We start from the raw sequence: 22772 nt of genomic DNA on the forward strand, positions 1-22772 counted from the left end.
CAAATGCCCCAATCTGGAATGCCACAAATAGAAAGGACTTGACGAAGAATCTAACTGAAAAGAGAAAAAAGCAGTCGGAGAGGTAGTCATAGGCAGATGTAGGCTCTCTCCACCGCATACAGGTCTCTAACTCCATAACCAGTCCCAATCCGCTTCTTGGACATCCAATCCTGCATAGAATAGATAGAAGAAGATAAGATAAAGACGAAATCATAGGCATCAAGCTGACTGATAGGTAATAAACTAAAAGATAATTAAGGAACATAAAGGACAGATGGAATAGAAACATTAGACATAGCAGACAGCAAGACAAACCCAACAGATATAACAAACATACCAGACCAGACCTTTTACCCACCCAAAAAAAAAAACAAACATACCAGACCTATTAGCAGCATTAACAGTACTAGGAAAGGGAGGGGGAGTACAATTTTAAAGTAAGGAGAGATGGGGAGTCATATGATGAGAAGCACTAGAGTCAAAAACCCTGATAGACGAAGAGATGCCTGAAGAAGACCCAAGCAAACTTGAATGAAAAGAGAAAACAATGGAGGCAGATGGAGATGGTTGTGAGGTAGACAATATATGCTGAAGCAGACTAATATGAGCATTCAATGAAGCCAAGTCAAGATCAGAAGCCAGAGCAAATGCAACATCAGCAGCGGGAGGAGCTCGGAATTGGTTCTAAGACTGCTAAAAAGATGAGGCAGACAGACATCCCTTCTTGGGACAGTGGTACTTCCCATGGCCCCACTGATGGCAAAATGCACACTCGTCAAAAGCCAGAGACATCGTAATAACCAGAAAGTTGAGGCCTAAGTGTACTAAAGCAAAATAGCCAAACCAGATATCAAAGGCTAATAACTAGAAAACTGAGGGGTTCAAACTATAATAAACCCAAAATAGACCACAATAACCAACCCAGGTGTCAGAGTATACTAAACAGGAAACTAAGGGGAATCTAGTGTAATGAACCTGAAAGGGTTTTAAGTGTAAATACCTAAGAAGTAAAATCACAGAACCAGCCACGTAACAAATAACCAGTGATATGAGGCTCGGACGAAAGAGATCAAAGAACCTCGTGAGCGAGAAAGAATCGAACTAGAGAAAGAGATCGACGGACGGAGACGAGAGACTCTTCGCAATCGCGATCAAACTAAGACTAGAATGTCACGACTTTAGACCACCAGTTAGAGGACCTTCGCTACTTCAAACCAGATAACCAGAGAGAGAGACAGAGAGATCACAAACTAGAGTTAGCGAGAATGAACCAGAGCCACACAAAGCCTTGCGAGCCGAAAATCGAACCAGATAAGGGGCGAAATAACGATCGTGAATAAACGAACCAGATGAGAGAGAAAGATTTGATCGAATCAGACAAGAGAACCAGTTGAGTTCGAGAGACAGAGGAATTGTTCGAACCAGACAGGTCGACAGATCAACTTTGAACGAGATGGGTTGATGTCGAACCTAGGGTTTTGAACCAAGCTCTGATACCATGTACGTTTTTTGAGAGAATTCGTACATTCCGTTGTGTTTTTTATACAAGAATACATCAGTATATATAACAATCCAAACCCTAGAACTAAGAAAGGAAACAAAATTATATGCTTAATCCCTAATATATACAGAATATATACTACTATATATACACATACCTAATATTCTCATAGGTCAACCTTAATAGGTGAATCAACTGGTTTGTAGCCTAACATGCCTATTTCTTCAAGAAGATCTATAACATACTTCCTTTGAGAAATAAAGATGTCTTTGTCAGATACGGCAACTTTAATTCCAAGAATATACCTCAACGGGCCGAGATCTTTGATCTGAAAGTCCTTGGCCAACTGCATCTTCAGATGTGTCATATCATCTTCATTATTCCGTATCACAACTTTATCATCCACATATACAATAAGCATAGTTACCTTATTTGCATTGTCTTTGACAAACATGGTATGATCTGCATTGCTTTGCTTATACCCAAACCTCAACATTGCTTTCACAAATCTGTCAAACCAAGCCTGAGGAGACAGTTTCAAACCATATAACACTTTCTTCAACTTGCAGACTTTCCCAACTGTAGATTGAGAGGAGAATCTTGGTGGCACATCCATATAAACCTCCTCCTCTAAGAAAGGCATTCTGCACATCTAGTTGTTGCAAAGGCCACTCCAGGTTAGCTGCACATGAAAGGATGGCTCGAATGAAATTCATCTTTGCTACAGGAGCAAAGGTTTCTTGATAATCCATTTCATATGTCTGAGTATATCCCTTGGCCCCTAGTCTTGTTTTGCCTTCTGCTTAATGGTGAACACCCACTTACATCCCACTGATTTTTTTTCCACTTGGAAGAGAGACTAACTCCCAGGTATTATTCTTGCTTAGGGCTTGCATCTCTTCTACCATAGCTCCTTTCCACTTAGGATCATTTACAACTTCCTTCCAACCCCATGGGATACGCACAGAAGATAGAGACAAAACAAAAGCACGATATACACAGGAGACAATGAATCATAGGAAACAAATTTAGAAATAGCGTGTTGAGTACAAGCCTTAACCCCATTTCTAATAGCAATAGGAAGACTCAAATCATCAATAACAGGATTGTCAACTACTGATGAAGAAATAGAATGAGGTAAATTACCTGTAGAATCAGTGATGGTGATTGAATTGGTGGCACAAGGGATGGTTGCTTTTTCTGGCGTCGTGAATAAGTCTTAAAATCAACCTTGTCCAAATGGCCCCCAATGTCAAGCTTAACACCAAAACCACTCTTAGGCTTCCCCTTACCACAAATAACAGCTCGCTGACTAGGAGTGAAAAAAGATAACTCATGTTGATATGACATCATTTCATTCGTAATCTCATCTATAACACTCTCCCCCGGAGGAGATGGCAGAGAATAAGTAAAAAATGACTCAAATTCACAGAAGGTGACATCCATACTGACATACACTTTTTGAGTGTGAGGTGCATAGCATTTGTAATCCTTCTGAGTAGCAGAATAGCTAAGAAAGGCACAATACACAGCTTTAGGATCAAGCTTTCCACGAGTACAAGGTTGCAAATGAACAAAACAGACACACCCAAAAACCCGAGGGGGAAAGGAAGACGTGAGATAATAAAGAAGTGTAAGAGGAATTTGGAATTGGAGGACACTGGAAGGCATACGATTGATGAGACAAGCATCAGTAAGAACAACATCATCACAAAAACAATTAGGAACTTTCATGGTAAACAAAAGGGAGCGAGTAACTTCAAGAAGATGCCCATTCTTGCGTTCAACAACTTCATTCTGCTCAGGAGTGCCAACACAACTAGTCTGAAAAAGAATGCCATGCTTCTCATGGCATGCTCGGAAAGCTCCATCAACATACTCAATCTCATTATCACTCTTAAGAATTTTAATGGTAGCATTAAAGAGATTGCGTACCATTTATGAAAAAGGCTAAAACTAGAAGGAAAAAAAAAACCTCACTTTTAGTTCGAAGAAGATAGACCCAAGTCACACGGGAATAACAATCAATAAAAGTGACAAACCAACGATATCGAGATATAGACACTACGGGAGAAAGCCCCGACACATCAGTATGAACAAGCATAAAAGGAAAGGTACTACTTTTATTAACTGAAGGATAACAAGCACGTTTATGCTTAGCAAGTTCACAAGCATCACAAACTTTCCTAGAACAATCTCGAACTAAGAAAGGAAAAAGTCTTTTCTAAAATACTAAAGGATGGATGACCTAAACAACAATGCCATTGATGAAGGAGGGGAAGAGGAGAACCAGTAGTGCACTGAATAGCATGAGTGTTGGACAATGGTAATGGAGAAGGAACAACATCCAGAAAGTATAATCCACCATTTGCTTTACCACTGCCAATCGTTTTTCCTGTAGCCAATTCCTGAAAGACACAATAAGTAGGAAAAAAATGTCATTGAGCAGTTTAGGGAAATAGTAAGGTTACTAACAGAAAGTAAGTTGGTAGAAAAATTAGGAACATGAAGTACAGATTATAACGCCCTCAAAATAATAACAATAAACCCATCTAATAAGACATACATTTACATTTAAACTAACCGCATTCCTTTCATTCATTAGAATTCCATTACATAAGTATTACATGTTAACCTCATAACAAAATGCCCTACGGGCTTACAGCTTTCCAAGTTAACACTTGGTTACAACAAAGAGTTCTAACTCGTTTACACATTAAGCCCTTGGCTTGAAATTACACGTAATACATCAAAAGTAAAACGACAAAACTATGCCCGCCACTAGCCTCCCAGCTAAGTCCTTGGAGGTGGCATGCTTCCTGTACCTGAAAATGATATTCCCATATAGGGTGAGCCACAGCCCAGTAGAAATACACTAAACCAACCATGGACAATGACTAAAACATTAGCAATTGATAGTTGGTCAACACTGATACAATCACATAAATTACATATTTATGTCAACGACTTACAAGTCCCAATTACTTTTCATTTTCCCTTTTTCAACAGATAAGCATGCTAGCTCTATCATTATTTCCACAGATATGTATAAAAACTATATCTCACATTCAGATAAGCATAAAAGTTATATCCACATTCTCAACAGATATGTATATCAACAATATCCACAGATAAGCATACAAGCTGTATCCACATTCTACAACAGATATGTATATCAACAATATCCACAGATAAGCATACAAGCTGTACCCACACTTCACAAAGATAAGCATATGAGCTCTATCTTCACTTCTCTAGACAAGCATATGAGCTCTGTCTACGGAGTTCATCCCCTATCTCCTCCCAATACCTATCCGGTTTAGAGGTACATCCCCTATCTTCCCCTAAACCGCGAAGTACATCCCCTATCTCCTCCTCTACACATAACGTATATAAACACATTGGTTCTATATACAATCACACAATACATACAATTAATGTATTCAATTAACCGTCAAGTTCCATGACACATTTCATTGATTAGTTTCAGTTTACCTAATCATCATGCATTGTCTACAACAATCACGACCATCCTCCACCGATAGCCCAAAGCAGTTATTTCTAAACAGAAAATAAACGCACAATGGATATTCAATCAACATTTCATTCTTCATTCTTCTCAATTAATTATCCCAATTAATTAAACAATGTAATTAGGTCAATTCCCATAATTAACATTTCAACCCTTAGGTTCCATTTTCATCAATGATTCAACAATCATTCCATTTTTCTATGCCAAACATGCATCTAGGTTTATTATGAATAAAACCCCAACTTTTGTAAAATTACACAAAAGCCCCAAACTTTTACAAAATTACCAAACCAAGCCCAACATCTCAAAATACCAAAATTTAAAGACAAAACCCATAGAGAGGAGTAGGATATCCCTACCTTGAAGTTTAAGCCACAAAGGAGATGAAGACTCCAAGATCAACTTGCTCCAAATCCAAACTTTTTCAGATTAAATTGAAGCTCTCAACACCCTCTATCTTTTTAACAAAGGCCCTAGGCTAGATTCACACTCTAGGGAGATGAAATCTTAGAGAGAGTGTAAGTTTAGAGTGAGAGAGGCTCGGATTTAGGTTTTGCTCAAAGAAAAGAGGTGAAAAAGTGATGTTTTAGACGCTGCTGTCCGCTGATATAAAACACTCTCGCTCGAGCGAAGGATTGGTCGCTCGAGCGACCAGACACAGAAAACTCTCGCTCGAGCCAAGAAGTTCTCGATCGAGCGAAGAAAAACCCAGACCGCTCGAGCCACGAAAAGCTCGCTCGAGCCAGAAACTACAACTCTCAGGTCCAGAACCGGGGCAGCACTACTCTCGCTCGAGCGACAAACTCCTCGCTCGAGCGAAGGACCAGAAATCTGGGCAGCAACACTAGGCTCCCAAGCACAACCAACCTGTAACAAACCTGCCCAACACATCCCATAACTCAAAATACAAAGTAAAGAGGATGCAAACTAGGAAAGAAACAACTACCAACATTCACGGACACATGTCCGGATCACTGTACAACAAGGGTAAACCCGGGATCGCTATAACCTCCCCCCCTTAAAGAATTTCGCCCCCGAAATTAAGCACAAGTTTTCAAAAACAGGTTTTCCTCCATTTTAAACAATGTTACAATTTAACATTCAACAATTCGACCCATTACTGGTCATCCCATCCCTTTAACAAGAGACATATCACAATATGTAAACAATATATGTATTATTAACATGCATCAACATTATGCACTAACTTTCCAATGTCAACAATATACTAAACACCTATAATGTTACATTCAACTTCCATATGAGGCAAGTTCCAAACATACTTCCAATAACCAAAACATTTTCAATGTTTCACAACTTAAGACATATATAAAAGCTCTTAAGTTCAACAAAATGTAAAATTTAAATACAAAATTACATATCAATAAACAAGTCCGGATATTTCTCTCGGACTTCCAACTCACGTTCCCAAGTGGCTTCCTCCACTCCGTGATGTTTCCACAAGACTTTCACCAAAGGAATGGTCTTGCCACGCAGGACCTGATCCCGCCTATCCAAGACCCGAACCGGTCTCTCCTCATACGAGGCATCCTCATCTACCTCTAAATCGGTCCAATCCAACACATGTGATGGATCTGGCTCATACTTCCGAAGCATACTCACATGAAACACGTCATGTACTCCGGACAACTGCGGCGGTAAGGCTAACCGATAAGCAACCTCACCTATCCTCTCAAGGATCTCAAAAGGACCAATAAACCGAGGGGATAACTTCCCACTCTTCCCAAACCTCATCAAGCCTCGCCTAGGTGATATCTTCAGAAAGACATGATCACCTACCTCAACGCCAAAGGCCTCCTCCTACGGTCGGCATAACTCTTTTGTCGACTCTGGGCTGTAACAAGCCTCCTACGGATAAGTTCAACTTTCTCCGTCGTCTCCCTCACCAACTCCGGACCCAACAAAGGTGCATCACCCACCTCGGCCCAACAAACTGGAGACCTACACGGTCGGCCATACAAGGCCTCAAACGGTGCCATACCGATGCTAGACTGAAAACTGTTGTTGTAGGCAAACTCTACCAATGGCAAGTGCCTCTCCCACGTCCCACAGAAGTCCAGGACACAACCCCGAAGCATATCCTCGAGGATCTGAATAGTACGCTCGGACTGCCCGTCAGTCTGAGGATGATAAGCCGTACTAAAGGTCAACTTAGTGCCCAAGGCACTCTGCAAACTCTGCCACAACCTAGCAGTAAAACGAGGATCTCTATCTGAGACGATCGTCACTGGGACCCCGTGCAATCTCACTACGTCCCGAATATACAAATCGGCAAGATGATCTACCGAATCTCTCACACGCATAGGAATAAAGTGCGCCGACTTAGTCAACCGGTCTACAACCACCCAAATAGCATCACTACCCCGTTGAGTCCTCGGAAGACCTACAACGAAGTCCATAGTGACATGCTCCCATTTCCACTCGGCAATAGGCAAGGGTTGCAACAAACCCGCTGGCCTCTGATGCTCGGCCTTCACCTGCTGGCAAGTAAGGCATTTCGATACGAAAACAGCCACATCTCTTTTCATACCCCGCCACCAAAACTGGCGACCCAAATCCTGATACATCTTAGTACCTCCCGGATGCACCGCAAGGCGCGAATGGTGAAACTCTCGGAGTACTTCCTCTCGGCAAGCCTCCGGTACAAACAAACGGTCTCGGTATCTCACACTCAGGTCGGGATACACCGTCAAACCCTTCTCAACTTTCCCACTGGAGATCTTCTCGCGGAGGGATTCTACCTCAAGGTCACCTCTCTGTGCCTCTAACACTCTAGTCACAAGTGTAGGCTGCGCAACAACAGAAAATAAGGCCGCAGCCTCAACAGATTCGCCCAGTAGCAAATCGAACTCGCCAAGTGCTCCCAACATCTCCCATTCCCGGATGGCTATACAAGCTACATCACTAATGGTTTTCCTACTAAGGGCATCGGCCACAACATTGGCCTTTCCCGGATGATAATGCAACTCAAAATCATAATCCTCGATGAACTCCATCCATCTCCTCTGCCTCAGATTCAAGTCTCTCTGTGTAAACAGATACTTCAAACTCTTGTGGTCCGAGAACACCTCGAACTTCTCACCATAAAGGTAGTGCCTCCAGATTTTCAAGGCAAAGATCACAGCCGCTAATTCTAGGTCGTGTGTGGGGTAATTCTTCTCGTGTATTTTCAACTGACGTGAGCCATAAGCTACCACTTTCCCCTCTTGCATCAACACACAACCCAAACCCTCTCGTGAGGCATCACAATAAACCGCATAACCCAACCCTCTTTCCGGAATAATCAACACCGGAGCGGTGGTCAATCTAACTTTCAGCTCTTGGAACGACTTTTCACAAGTCTCACTCCACACAAACTTGACTCCCTTCCTAGTCAGTCTAGTCAATGGTGACGCTAACCTGGAGAAATCTTTCACAAACCGACGGTAATACCCAGCTAACCCCAGAAAACTGCGGATCTCAAACACACTCTTAGGCTGTGCCCAATCTTGCACTGCCTCAACCTTGGATGTATCAACAGACACCCCTTCCCCGGATACCACGTGGCCTAAGAATTTGACTTCCCTCAGCCAGAACTCACACTTCCCAAACTTGGCATACAGCCTATGGGCTCTAAGTAACTCAAGCACCACTCTCAAGTGTGCCTCGTGCTCCTCCTCAGAAGACGAATAGATAAGAATGTCGTCCACGAAGACAACCACAAATCGGTCTAAGAACTCCCGGAAAATCCGGTTCATCAAGTCCATAAAGACTGCCGGTGCATTGGTAAGCCCAAATGGCATCACCAGAAACTCATAATGGCCATACCGCGTACGGAATGCTGTCTTAGAAACATCCTCCTCCCTGACCCTCAACTGATGGTAACCCGATCTCAAGTCTATCTTAGAGAAACAACGGGAACCCTTCAACTGGTCAAACAAATCATCTATACGGGGCATAGGATACTTATTCTTAACCGTAGCCCGATTCAACTTCCGATAGTCAATACACAGTCTCAAGGCACCATCTTTCTTTTTAACAAAGAGGGCCGGTGCTCCCCACGGCGAAACACTAGGGCAAACAAAACCCTTATCTAGCAATTCCTGGAGCTGAACTTTCAACTCAACCAACTCTGCTGGAGCAAAACGGTAAGGTGCCATAGAAATCGGCGCCGTACCAGGCACTAAATCAATAGAGAACTCTATCTCTCGGTGAGGTGGCAAACTAACAAGATCTTCGGGAAAGACATCTGAATACTCACAAACCACCCTCGGTAACACAACCAGGGTCTCACCACACTCGCTACTCTCAAGGCTAGCAAGTAAACCACTAAGCTCACTTCGCCCTCGCGAATCATACCCCGGTGGCAAAACACTACCAACCCGGTCTCCCAAGAAATGGAACCACTCCCCGCTCAAGGTACATAACGTGACCCTCTGGCGGTAGCAATCAATAACAGCCCGGTATGACGATAACCAGTCCATACCCAAAATAACATCAAAGCCCTTCATGGGCATGACAACAAATGGAAAAGGAAGCCTATAGTCGGCGACCTCTATATCACATCCTCTAACACCCTGTTTCAGGATCAACTCACCACCCAAAGGCGATACCACACAAATAGGAGATGCTAACTGTGCTAACTCCAATTTCAAAACAGATGTAAATGCAGCAGATACAAAGGAATGAGAGGCACCTGTGTCTATCAACACATTAGCAACCGAGTTGCAAAACAGAAAAGTACCTCTCACTACTGATGGAGCCGGTACTAAATCCTGCGCGGTAACGGCATACACGCGCCCTGTAGGCCCCTGGTCTACCTGCTCACCTCTCGGAGCAAAAGACTGCTGCACAGACTGGGATGACGAAACTCCCGGATTGGCCCTCGAGGCCTGCACAGACTGAGCTGGCTGAAAACCCTGCGTCTGCCTAGAACCAGACGCTCCCGAAGTGGCACTCAACTGTGGGCAAAACCTTTTTAGGTGCCCAGGTTGTCCACACTAATAACAAGTCAAGAGCTGCCCCCTGCCCAAACTCTGACTCTGCGGTCTAGCTGAAGAAGAAGCAGCTTTCTGACCCCCACCCTTCTGCGGGCAAACAGATACCTTGTGACCCAGCTGGCCACACTTGTAACAGGTGAAATCCCCCTGACCACCTCTCCCGGAGCCTGCACTCGGCACTGGGAAGGTCGATCTAGCAACACCACCCTGCGACTGCTGAGGGTTAGAACCCCTCTGCCTCCTGCCATCACTCTGACTATCTTGGCTCCTCTTGGAGCCTCTCTGCCCCTCATCCTCCTCCTGCATCATAAGCTCCATATGAGCTGCAGCATCTACCAAGTGTCTATACTCCCGGATATAGGACCCACCAACTCTCAACTTGAGGCCCCGCCTCAACTTCCGCTCAAACTCATAACAACGGCGTTCCTCAGACACCACCAGTTCAGGTGCAAACCTAGACAGACTGGTAAAAGTAGCCTCAAACTCGGCCACTGACAAGCCCTGCTGATTAAGCCGGCTAAACTGATCCCTCAGCTTCTCCCTAGCTACTGCAGACAAAAACCTCTCCTGAAAAGCATTTATAAACGCCTCCCAAGTACCACCAACACGAGCTTTCTCGTACTTCCACCATTGACCCGCATCTCCCTTCAGCTGGAAGGATGCCAAGGTCACTTTCAATGCTCCGTCCTCGATGCCAAGCATCTCAAACGTCTTCGTTGTCTGTTCGAGCCATTCATCTGCCTTAAGCGGCTCTTTAGGATCCCCGATAAACTCGTCCGGATTACACCGGAAGAACTCCCTCTTCAAGAAAGAAGGCCCTGCCTCAGCTGCCTGATTCCCAGCTCTAAGAATACCCAAAGCTCCTGCTATCTCTCTGGCCAAGGCACCCATAGCCTGCTGACCCACTGGTTCGGCCACATTGGCCTGACCAACTCCCTCCTGCACTGCTGGAACCTCACCCTGTGACGGTACTTCCTGCCTCGCAGGTCTACCACGCCTAGCACCTCTTCCTCGTCCTGACATCCTAATAAAGGTAACACAGAACGTTAGCACATTCATAGGTGTGCCGAAACTAAACACTCACATCCTAATGCATGGACAAGTGTAATTCACTCCACATAAGCACATAAACACATAAGCACTTACGAATTTCATTTCCGGATAATGATAGTCCCAAGACGTTACTAGAGTTCCGGTTAGAAACAGCATTGATCAAGTGCTTTTCCAACAAGACTCCCAGAAACTCAAGGATCCAATCAACATCCCAGAAATTAAATCCCATACCCACATAGTCACATAAGCATGTTATCACTTAAGCACATAGCATATGATACCACATCTAAGTCTCTATCAAGCGAGACAAACCCATTGTGATCCTAATCACTTCCCACGTACCCAAAGTATTCGAACCCGGTAAGCTCTGATACCAAGTTGTAACGCCCTCAAAATAATAACAATAAACCCATCTAATAAGACATACATTTACATTTAAACTAACCGCATTCCTTTCATTCATTAGAATTCCATTACATAAGTATTACATGTTAACCTCATAACAAAATGCCCTACGGGCTTACAGCTTTCCAAGTTAACACTTGGTTACAACAAAGAGTTCTAACTCGTTTACACATTAAGCCCTTGGCTTGAAATTACACGTAATACATCAAAAGTAAAACGACATAACTATGCCCGCCACTAGCCTCCCAGCTAAGTCCTTGGAGGTGGCATGCTTCCTGTACCTGAAAATGATATTCCCATATAGGGTGAGCCACAGCCCAGTAGAAATACACTAAACCAACCATGGACAATGACTAAAACATTAGCAATTGATAGTTGGTCAACACTGATACAATCACATAAATTACATATTTATGTCAACGACTTACAAGTCCCAATTACTTTTCATTTTCCCTTTTTCAACAGATAAGCATGCTAGCTCTATCATTATTTCCACAGATATGTATAAAAACTATATCTCACATTCAGATAAGCATAAAAGTTATATCCACATTCTCAACAGATATGTATATCAACAATATCCACAGATAAGCATACAAGCTGTATCCACATTCTACAACAGATATGTATATCAACAATATCCACAGATAAGCATACAAGCTGTACCCACACTTCACAAAGATAAGCATATGAGCTCTATCTTCACTTCTCTAGACAAGCATATGAGCTCTGTCTACGGAGTTCATCCCCTATCTCCTCCCAATACCTATCCGGTTTAGAGGTACATCCCCTATCTTCCCCTAAACCGCGGAGTACATCCCCTATCTCCTCCTCTACACATAACGTATATAAACACATTGGTTCTATATACAATCACACAATACATACAATTAATGTATTCAATTAACCGTCAAGTTCCATGACACATTTCATTGATTAATTTCAGTTTACCTAATCATCATGCATTGTCTACAACAATCACGACCATCCTCCACCGATAGCCCAAAGCAGTTATTTCTAAATAGAAAATAAACGCACAATGGATATTCAATCAACATTTCATTCTTCATTCTTCTCAATTAATTATCCCAATTAATTAAACAATGTAATTAGGTCAATTCCCATAATTAACATTTCAACCCTTAGGTTCCATTTTCATCAATGATTCAACAATCATTCCATTTTTCTATGCCAAACATGCATCTAGGTTTATTATGAATAAAACCCCAACTTTTGTAAAATTACACAAAAGCCCCAAACTTTTACAAAATTACCAAACCAAGCCCAACATCTCAAAATACCAAAATTTAAAGACAAAACCCATAGAGAGGAGTAGGATATCCCTACCTTGAAGTTTAAGCCACAAAGGAGATGAAGACTCCAAGATCAACTTGCTCCAAATCCAAACTTTTTCAGATTAAATTGAAGCTCTCAACACCCTCTATCTTTTTAACAAAGGCCCTAGGCTAGATTCACACTCTAGGGAGATGAAATCTTAGAGAGAGTGTAAGTTTAGAGTGAGAGAGGCTCGGATTTAGGTTTTGCTCAAAGAAAAGAGGTGAAAAAGTGATGTTTTAGACGCTGCTGTCCGCTGATATAAAACACTCTCGCTCGAGCGAAGGATTGGTCGCTCGAGCGACCAGACACAGAAAACTCTCGCTCGAGCCAAGAAGTTCTCGATCGAGCGAAGAAAAACCCAGACCGCTCGAGCCACGAAAAGCTCGCTCGAGCCAGAAACTACAACTCTCAGGTCCAGAACCGGGGCAGCACTACTCTCGCTCGAGCGACAAACTCCTCGCTCGAGCGAAGGACCAGAAATCTGGGCAGCAACACTAGGCTCCCAAGCACAACCAACCTGTAACAAACCTGCCCAACACATCCCATAACTCAAAATACAAAGTAAAGAGGATGCAAACTAGGAAAGAAACAACTACCAACATTCACGGACACATGTCCGGATCACTGTACAACAAGGGTAAACCCGGGATCGCTATACAGATGAAAGAGAAAGTAAAGATGAGCAATGAACAAAACCCTTGCAGAATACAGAAGATAAAGTGTCATTGGCCACTCTAACCTTATCCCGTCCAGAACAAGGAGAATAAGTAGAGAAAAGACTAGTAGCACCTGTCATGTGGTCTGTAGCACCATAATCAATAATCCAAGAAGGCGACAAGGATGTACTAAGAGCACTAGCAGGAGTACCTGTGCAGGAAAAATTAGAAGAAGCAGGAGTCGAAGGAACTGTAACAGATGGAGAATCAAGCTGAGCCATCAAACGCCTGAGAGTGTAACTCATCCTGGGAAAGAGTACTGGGCACACAGGAAGTACTAGTTGCAATCTCGACACACATGCTTGTGGACGAGCTGTACTACCACGGCCACGACCCCGTGTAGGGCGACCATTCAATTTTTAACAATGCTCACAATCATGTCGATCTTTTCCATAATAATCACACTTCAAATGATCCTGATCACCTATGATACCCTTACTACCAAATTGAATTGAACTAGGCTTAGTATCATGAGTGGTAGGAGCCACAACCAAAGTAGATCGATCTTGAATAGAGGGATGTACCTATGTTACCTAGAACGTGGATCGTTCCAATACATGGAACGGAACGGGAACGTGGTATGCCATATGTTCTAAAATATGGTGCGATAGGAGTAGGCTTATATATATTACATTTAAGAATTTAAGATACTTCTAGAGTAATTTTCTTTTAACTATTAGGTATCCAAATTTTTTATTTTATTTTATTTTATTTTTTTTATTTTTTTGTGTAGCAAACCCATTTCTATGAAAATTATGACTAATTTTTTATTTTTTTTGTCTTGTCAAAACTTAACTCACCTTAGATTTTAGTTCATATATTTGATTGTATTTTCTCCGAAAGTAACATTTAAAGAAATAGATAGGAAAAAACTTTTAGGATCGCTTCAGATCACTAAATTTACTGTTTTGGAACGAAAGTGTACCATGTTTCGATACCATGTCAAAATATAGATAAAGAAGAAGAAGAAGAGAGAGAGAGAGAGAGAGAAGATTTTATTGATATACAGAATTGTGTTTTACAATGAGATGACGTAGCAGTAGATCAAGGCTTATGTCATGGATTACATCATAAAATAGGGTTGATGTCACGGATAACATTAGGATAGAGCTGATGTCATGGATGACATCAGAGTAGGGCTGATGTCATGGTGTGTCACTGATGACATAGACACTAACACTTAACAGTTACCAGAAATGAAAATATGTTATTAGATTAGGCCTGGTGGCAAAACATAATTTTCAATATATTTTGTCGTATATTAGGTCTGTAACCAACCTATCTCTCCCAGACTCCCCAATTCAATGGAGATTAAATTGGGCGCTAGTTTTTTTTTTCTCCATGTATCCTTTTTGATGTTGTGATGCAGAGCTTGATGCTTTGGAGCACATAGGCATAGAGACAAAAGGTGATGGGGGTGCCTGCATATCCTCAACCTGATCTGGAAACAGAGCTCATCTTGCCTCCAACACCAATAGGGTATGCAGCACTAGCAGTCCGGCTGGCGGAGTCAACAAACCTTAATCTGGAAACAGAGCTCGCCTTGCCTCTGGCACCAATAGGGCATGTAGCACCAGCTGTCCAGTTGGTAGAGTCAACAACTAGGTATTTTTTTATTCTCAGTTATCGGGAGGAAGTATAACATAAGCAAACGCTTCCTAAAGGGAATGGAGAACATCCATCCCAAGGACATAACTTCGAACAGGATCAAACTCCACATTGAGACCCTCCAAAAATTTGAAGACCCTCTCCACTCAATAAATTTGTGGTACCCCACAGAATCGATCGAGCAGACTAGTTTGTAGTCTTAAAGGTGATCTAAGTGTTTCCAGCCATTATTGAGGGAGGTAAAGTACTGAAGGATGGTCATCTCGCTCTATACTTAGCGCTTAATTGAGCGGCACAACTCAAAGGTTTGCGAAAAAATGCTTTTCTGGGAAAAGGTAGCAGCCACAGCATCCTAAATTTCCTGAGTTGTAGCGATAGATAAGTTACCCTTACCAATATCAGGAACCATTGAGTAGATGAACCACCCCATAATCAAAGAAATTGTAATCTCCCATCATAACTTGGATCAGTGGTACTAGGTGCTTGGATTCACCCATCAACACAATCCATCTTTCCTCGGCTTTTCAAGAAGAGTGTCAAACACTACGACCATGGAGATATACAATCAGTCAAGGCTGAGTATTAAGGCCATATATTGACTCAAAAAATTAAACAAAAAAATAGAGAAAAGGTACCGTCAATCAGAATAGAGATTGAAATACTCTCAGTAATAAAGTGAAGACTTGTAGCAAGAGAGAAACAAAAAACAAGATGGGTCAATCAAAACATAGACTGGAATGAAGAGAGGCTGTCAAAACCCTAATCTAGCATCAAGGGAGGTGCCAAAATTGTCCTGTTCAAGTCATGAGGCCTAGACAAGGTTGTAGAAGAGTCGAAATAGGCTCTGGTGGTGTCAGCTCGTCTTGGTGGCTGTTGACTGGATCTAGGTGGCTTAGTGGTGTGTCATGGTTCAACGATGTAACGTGGTGGTACTATGGTGGTTGGGTATAGGTGGATGATGACCGTAGCTCTGTTACCATGTTTATTTTAGGAGAAATCAAACTTAGGGAATGATGAGACTATCACAACTAATGACAGCTAAGTAGAATCACAATCACAAAGATATTATTCTAACACAATCACAAAGATTTTATTCTAACATAAAACTGGTCTATGCAATTGGAGGATGATATATTTAAGGTTTTTTTTTTAATGACTCCACTGTTTATTGATGACAATCAAAAGATTGGGGTGAGAAGCTAGAGGTAATGAATATTGCATTACCAAATTATCTTTGCTTTTTCCTGAATTCATTTGACTACTTAGAATATTGGTTTTGCAGTTGGACTGTAACATTTTCTTGTTTTCACAGGGTTATGATGGTATCCCAAAGGAGGTTCTAGATCCTGATGCCAAGAAGGTTATCATTTAAAATTTTCTAGCTATACTTTGCATTCAGATTTTCTTTTACTTTGTTTATTAGCAAAATGCTATCAAATTGGTCTATGCATTTGGAGGATGATATATTTAAGGTTGATCAATCAAAGGACTTTTTTTTTTTTTTTTTACTTTCTCTATTGGTATTATGGGTGAGTACTTCTACTTATAGTTTCTTGGAAGACCTATGAATCCTTTCTGGATTTATGCTCTTGTTCTCAATTTAAAGCCCTCAATTCCAATCATTTTGGTAGAATCGTTATTGATTTTATGCTTTTAGTTTTTAGAGTTTTTTAGTTTGATAGAATCTATTTTTTTTTAATAAAAAAAATCATTAAAAGAAAGCAATTGTCACAACTCAAATTCAAACATGACCATAAAAGAAAGGCTGTCAAGTTGGCAGAGATGGTAATTGGAGATGTGTTATGCATGTGTATATATAGGCATGAATTTTAGTTTGATAAATTGTTTTGTGTTGTCTTGGCCATGGTTTGAACTTAATTAACTACTATGGTCTATAATCAAATACATGTAAACTTGGAGGCCAATCATGATTTTATTTTATTTTTTTATATTAACAAGCTTTCATGGTCTGTGGTTTGCTTGATTAGCAATCTACCAGAGCTGTTACAAGAGTAACAAGTCTTCCAATTGCAATAGTAGACCACCAATTCATGGTCACTTCAGATTTTTAATCGTCTCCCTGTCCTTTCTTTATGAATCCCCCAAACCTCTCCCCCTCTCTCCTTGTTTGAGAGAAGGAACAAACAACCTCAGTTATACACTTCCCTAAGATTTTATTCTTCAAATAGAATCAACATATCGCTTTCAGAGCTTGTGATGCACTCTCTCTCTCTCTCTCCCATTTTTTTGTTGTTGTTCCATGAATAATTGCTTTTTAATTATTTGGTTTTATTGTGTTCACAGAGTTAGTTAATAAGCAATCCTCTAGTTATATCAACTGTTAATAATTATAATTCTTATGAATGTGTCTATGTATGTTTGAGATATTTGTCTGTATAGAAAGGTCTATAGTATAGAATCAGGTGTTATCCTTGTTGGGCGAACTTAGCGAAATCATTCCAAACCACCTTCTTTCAAGAACTGGATTGGCTAATAATGAGTTTGCTCAGTTCATCACTTTAGTCAAATATCTGTAATAATTTCTGCAATTGTTAGGGTTAATTTTGAAATTTTTCAAACCCTTTTGTGGGTCAATAACAACAAATTTTGGTATGCTTTTGCAGCCTAGCATGTGAATCCAAGATTTAAACTTTAAGAAGAACCATTGAAGTTAATTGTTGGAAGAATTGTATAAAATGGAAACCGACAATCTATACCCCTCCTCCAATTTTCTCACATTCCAAAGCATAATTGGTTTTTATGGCGTTAACAACATAATCAATCATTAGATATTGACCATACTTGTTCCGCTGAGCTCGATTATTCATTGTTATTTTATTTTATTTTATTTTTATTTTACTATGGATCTATTTGATTCCCTTGAAAATTGCTTTCTAGTAAAGATTGGTTTATTTTGTATGGATATTGTTGTTCACCTGATGTTGATGGAGCAAAGTTTATATATGCTTATTTGTTTTTTTTTTTTTTGGTAAGGTCGCCTTTCAAGTGAACCCAAAAGGCCTTGCTTCGTCCTTTTATCTTGCTCTCCCTTTTTAGTTGAAATGTTTGAATATTCAATAGCATTAGTTTACATTCTATATTGTTTCTTTATGTTGAATTTCTTTCTTTTTGCTTTTGTACTTGGTTTGCTTAAGAAGCACATTGCTTCCCGTAGCTTGTATGAGACACAAGATGCATTTGGTTTTTTCTTTTCTGTTAATAATTGAAAATCAGGCAGATGACTGCCATATTATCTTTTTTGATAGACCTTTAAACTAAATGATGGATCTATTGGAACAGCAGCCAAGGTTGGACATGTTTTGGAAATTCTTTGAAAAACCAGATGTACAAGTATGTATGTATAATTGCTATGTGCGTACTGTATGTATGTGTAAGTATTCAATTACTGAAGCTTGAACTTAACAGAATTGCAAGGAATTGTTTACAAGTTTCTAGGGTAGGTATACTTTTATGATTTACCTACTTAAGTCCATCGTCACAAGTTTGCAGCCAAGTATTTAAGTTATTTATTATCACTATAAAAAATTTCACTTTTAGCGACTAAATTTTTAGTCGCCAAAAGTCAATTTTTAGTTGTCAAAGGACTTTAACGACTAAATTTTTTGGTCGCAAAATTAGTAGCCAAAGAGTAGTTGGAAAAGCTAATTGGCGACTCAAATAATTTTAGTCGCCAAATATATTCATTTGTCGACTAAATATTTAGTCACCAAAAGGTTGGACATTAAATTAAATTAGACCATTTTCGACGACCAAACTTTTAGTCGCCTAAAATCCCACCTTTTTAGCTACTGAAATTTTAGTCGACAAAGAGTTCTTTTTTGGCTACTAAAAAATTAGTCACCGAAAGTCCCCATCTTTGGCTACTAAATGTTTAGTCGGCAAAGAGTTACCCTTTTGGCTACTAAATATTTGGTCGCCTAAAGTTCTACATTTTTTGCTACTAAAATTTTAGTCGACAAAAGTGTGTTTATAATTTAATTTTTTGTTTTTAGCTACAAAATATTTTAGTTGCCAAATGTTTGATTTTTTTTTAACTACTAAAGTTTTAGTCGCCAAATGTCTATTTTTTTATATTTTTTTGACTACTAAACTTTTAATCACTAAATGTTCTTTTTTTTTTTTTTTTGCTACAACTTTTAGTCGCCAAATGTCTTTTTTTTTTTTTTGCTACAAAACAGTTGGTCGCCAAATGTCTTTTCCCAATTTCTTTTTAGTTACTAATTGTTTAGTCGCCAAAAACATGATACTATGTTTTATCGCGAAATTATAATTTCTCCACAACCTGTCTATATACAATACAACCTATAATACGTATAAAAATAAAATGATACATCCTATCAATCATTCCACAATCTACATCCATATACCAAAAATAAATAACATTAAATATCAAAGTCCATACAAATCAACTATTATCCAAACTAAAATAATAATTCTATACAAAATATATCATACAAAAATCAAAGTCCTTCGTATACAGAAAAATACATTTACTACCAAGCGAAATTATCATTTGACATGGTACAAATTACCATCATAATATGTACCACAACAAAAGGTGATATATGTACTACGACAAAAGTTTTCTATTGACCATGACAAAACGTCCTACATGTACGTCGACAAACGGTATATATGTACCACAATAAAAAGTGATTTATGTACCACGACAGTCATTTTCTGTTGATTGTCAAAAGTTTTCTGTATCAGTAATAATAAACTACACAAAAGATGAGGACGACAAAAGTATTATATTAGTCCACCACAAAAGTGAAAATTCTTCTCCATACACCAATATGGATTATCCACAAGTCCACGCAACAAAGCCATCTACAAATAAAAACAAAAAATGAAACATTAAAATTGGTTACAAAATATCAATTCAGTCAGCCATATGGAACATGTTCTAACATGCATTTAAGGTAGAACAATCGAGAAATATCTTCTTGGAAATAAAAGAAAAGTATATATATATATATATACATGTATCATCCAATATTTATTCCAACCAACTGTACAAACAATATAATATGCAATTTCTTCGTCCTATAAATATATAAAGGCAATTATTAAAATATGTAGATGTTATTTTAATAAAGTTGTTGCTTTTTTAACTAAGTGTTGCAAGTTTTTCGACTAAGTGTAAGGCATATTCGAGGCTGTTTTGAACTTTCGCCTTCGAAATGCCTTTCTTCGACTAAGTTTAGGGCGTATTCGGCTTTAACTCCCAACCTACGAGTCCGAATTACGTTCCGTCAGTTTTCACAAGTCCTATTTGTCATGGGGGACCTGTCCGTGTAAGCCATATGGTGGTTCGGTGGCTATTATGAATTTTTGCCCCGAAACGCCATTTTTCGACTAAATTTAGGGCATTTTCGACTTATCATGGCGAAGCTATCCGTGCAAGCCACACGGTCGTTCAGGAGTTGTTTTGATTTTTCGCCCCCAGAAAACCCTTTTTCGACTAAGTTTAGGGCATATTCAGCTCTAACTCCCAACCTACGGGTCCGAATTACGTTCCGTAAGTTCTCACAAGTCCTATTTGTCATGGAGGAACTGTCCGTGTGAGCCACACGGTGGTTCGGGGGCTGTTATGAATTTTCGGCCCCCGAAAAGTCCTTTTTCGACTAAGTTTATGGCGTATTCGGCTCTAACTCCCAACCTACGGGTCTGGTTTACGTTCCGTCAGTTGTCACAAGTCCTATTTGTCATGGAGGAACTGTCCGTGTTAGCCACATAGTGGTTCGGGGGCTATTTTGAATTTTCGGCCCCGAAACACCCTTTTTCGACTAAGTTTAGGGCGTACTCGGCTCTAACTCCCAACCTACGAATCTGAATTATGTTCCGTCAGTTCTCACAAGTCCTATTTATCATGGCGAAGCTATCTGTGAGAGCCACACGGTCGTTCGGGGGCTATTTTGAATTTTCGCCCACACACGACCCTTTTTCGACTAAGTGTAGGGCATATTCGGCTCTAACTCCCAACCTACGGGTCCGAATTACGTTCCGTCAGTTCTCACAAGTCCTATTTGTTATGGGGGAACCGTCTGTGTGAGCCACACGGTGGTTCGGAGGCTGTTATGAATTTTTGCCCCCGGAAAGTCCTTTTTCGACTAAGTTTAGGGCATATTCGGCTCTAACTCCCAACCTACAGGTCCGGATTACGTTCCGTCCGTTTGTCATGGGGGAATTGTGCGTGTGAGCCACGCGGTGGTTCGGGGGTTGTTATGAATTTTCGCCCCTGAAAGGTCCTTTTTCGACAAAGTTTAGGGTGTATTCAGCTCTAACTCCCAACCTACGGGTTCGGTTTACGTTCCGTCAGTTGTCACAAGTCCTATTTGTCATGGCGAAGCTATCCGTGCGAGCCACACGGTCAAGGTTTCGAAAAGCGGTTGCGGTCGCCGTAACGGTAGCAGTGGCGCGGTTGCGGTTGCGGTTGCGGGGTGTAAAGGCCGTAACGTAACGGTTGCGGTAACCGAAACCGTGAATTTTTTTATTTTTCGCACAATTTGAAAAAAACTTACCAATACGCATATTTTTTTTCCATGATCATATTTATTGGGTTTAAAATAAATATTGATCAATTTTTATAAATTTTTAAGTATGATCCAATATATTTCATATTTTTAAATCACTATAAACTGAGTTTTTTACATTTTATTTTAATAATTAATGACTTTATATTATACAAAAAATTAATCACTAACTATTATATATAAGATAAACAATGACAAAAATAAGAAAATAAATAAGAGCCTAAATATATATATATATATATATTAACCAAACCAAATAAATAATGACCACACTTGTTATTATTATTATTATTTTCAAACAATATATAGATAGACAAACAAAATGGTTGAGTGATAGCAGCTGAATAAATAGCATAGGTCTCACACCCTCAACAAATCAATAACATGTTCTTCATCTTCCCTCTTCTCTCTATATCTCTTGCTCCTCTATTTTCTCTCTTTATCTTCCCTCTTCTCTCTATCCCTTTCCCCATTTTCAGCTTTTTTTTGTGTGTTTTTTCGAAAGAAACAGTTCGAAACCGTTACGTAACGGTGCATAACAGGCCATTACGGCTATTACGGCATTGTTACGACCACTACGACAGGCGCTGCAGCCGACACACCTGTGAATCTCAATCACACTACAAAAGCGGCCGTAACGGGTGGCGGTAACCACCAAAACCCTTACGTAACGGCGTTAAGTAACGGTTGCGGCCGCTTTTTAAAACCTTGCACACTGTCCGTTTTGAATTTTCTTCCCCCAACTAAGTTTAGGACGTATTCGGCTCTAACTCCCAACCTACAGGTCCGAATTACGTTCTATCAGTTCTCACAAGTCCTATTTGTCATGAGGGAACTGTCCATGTGAGCCATACGGTGGTTCGGGGACTATTATGAATTTTCGCCCCCGAAAAGTTCTTTTTCGACTAAGTTTAGGGCATATTCGGCTCTAACTCCCAACCTACGGGTCCAATTTACGTTCCGTCAATTGTCACAAGTCCTATTTGTTATGGGGGAATTGTCCGTGTGCATCACACGGTAGTTTGGGGGCTATTTTGAATTTTCACCTATGAAATGGCCTTT

At 40.3% G+C, this 22772-nt stretch overlaps 1 protein-coding gene across 7 annotated transcripts in view; it reads right to left on the reverse strand.

The window, feature by feature from the left end:
• Positions 1–19551: 19551 nt before the first annotated feature.
• Positions 19552–22772, reverse strand: part of LOC114276329 (arginine--tRNA ligase, cytoplasmic-like) — a 62275-nt gene continuing 59054 nt past the window's right edge. For all 7 annotated transcript variants that reach the window (XM_082915598.1, XM_082915597.1, XM_082915599.1 and 4 more), the window contains one exon: positions 19552–20004. In XM_082915598.1, the coding sequence (XP_082771724.1) occupies position 20004 (1 nt within the window). In that variant the 3' untranslated portion in view covers positions 19552–20003. The remainder of the gene's footprint in view (positions 20005–22772) is intronic.

Source organism: Camellia sinensis, chromosome 2 (assembly GCF_055761805.1).
Source record: "Camellia sinensis isolate YWXY chromosome 2, ASM5576180v1, whole genome shotgun sequence".
In the NCBI taxonomy this organism is placed as follows: Eukaryota; Viridiplantae; Streptophyta; class Magnoliopsida; order Ericales; family Theaceae; genus Camellia; species Camellia sinensis.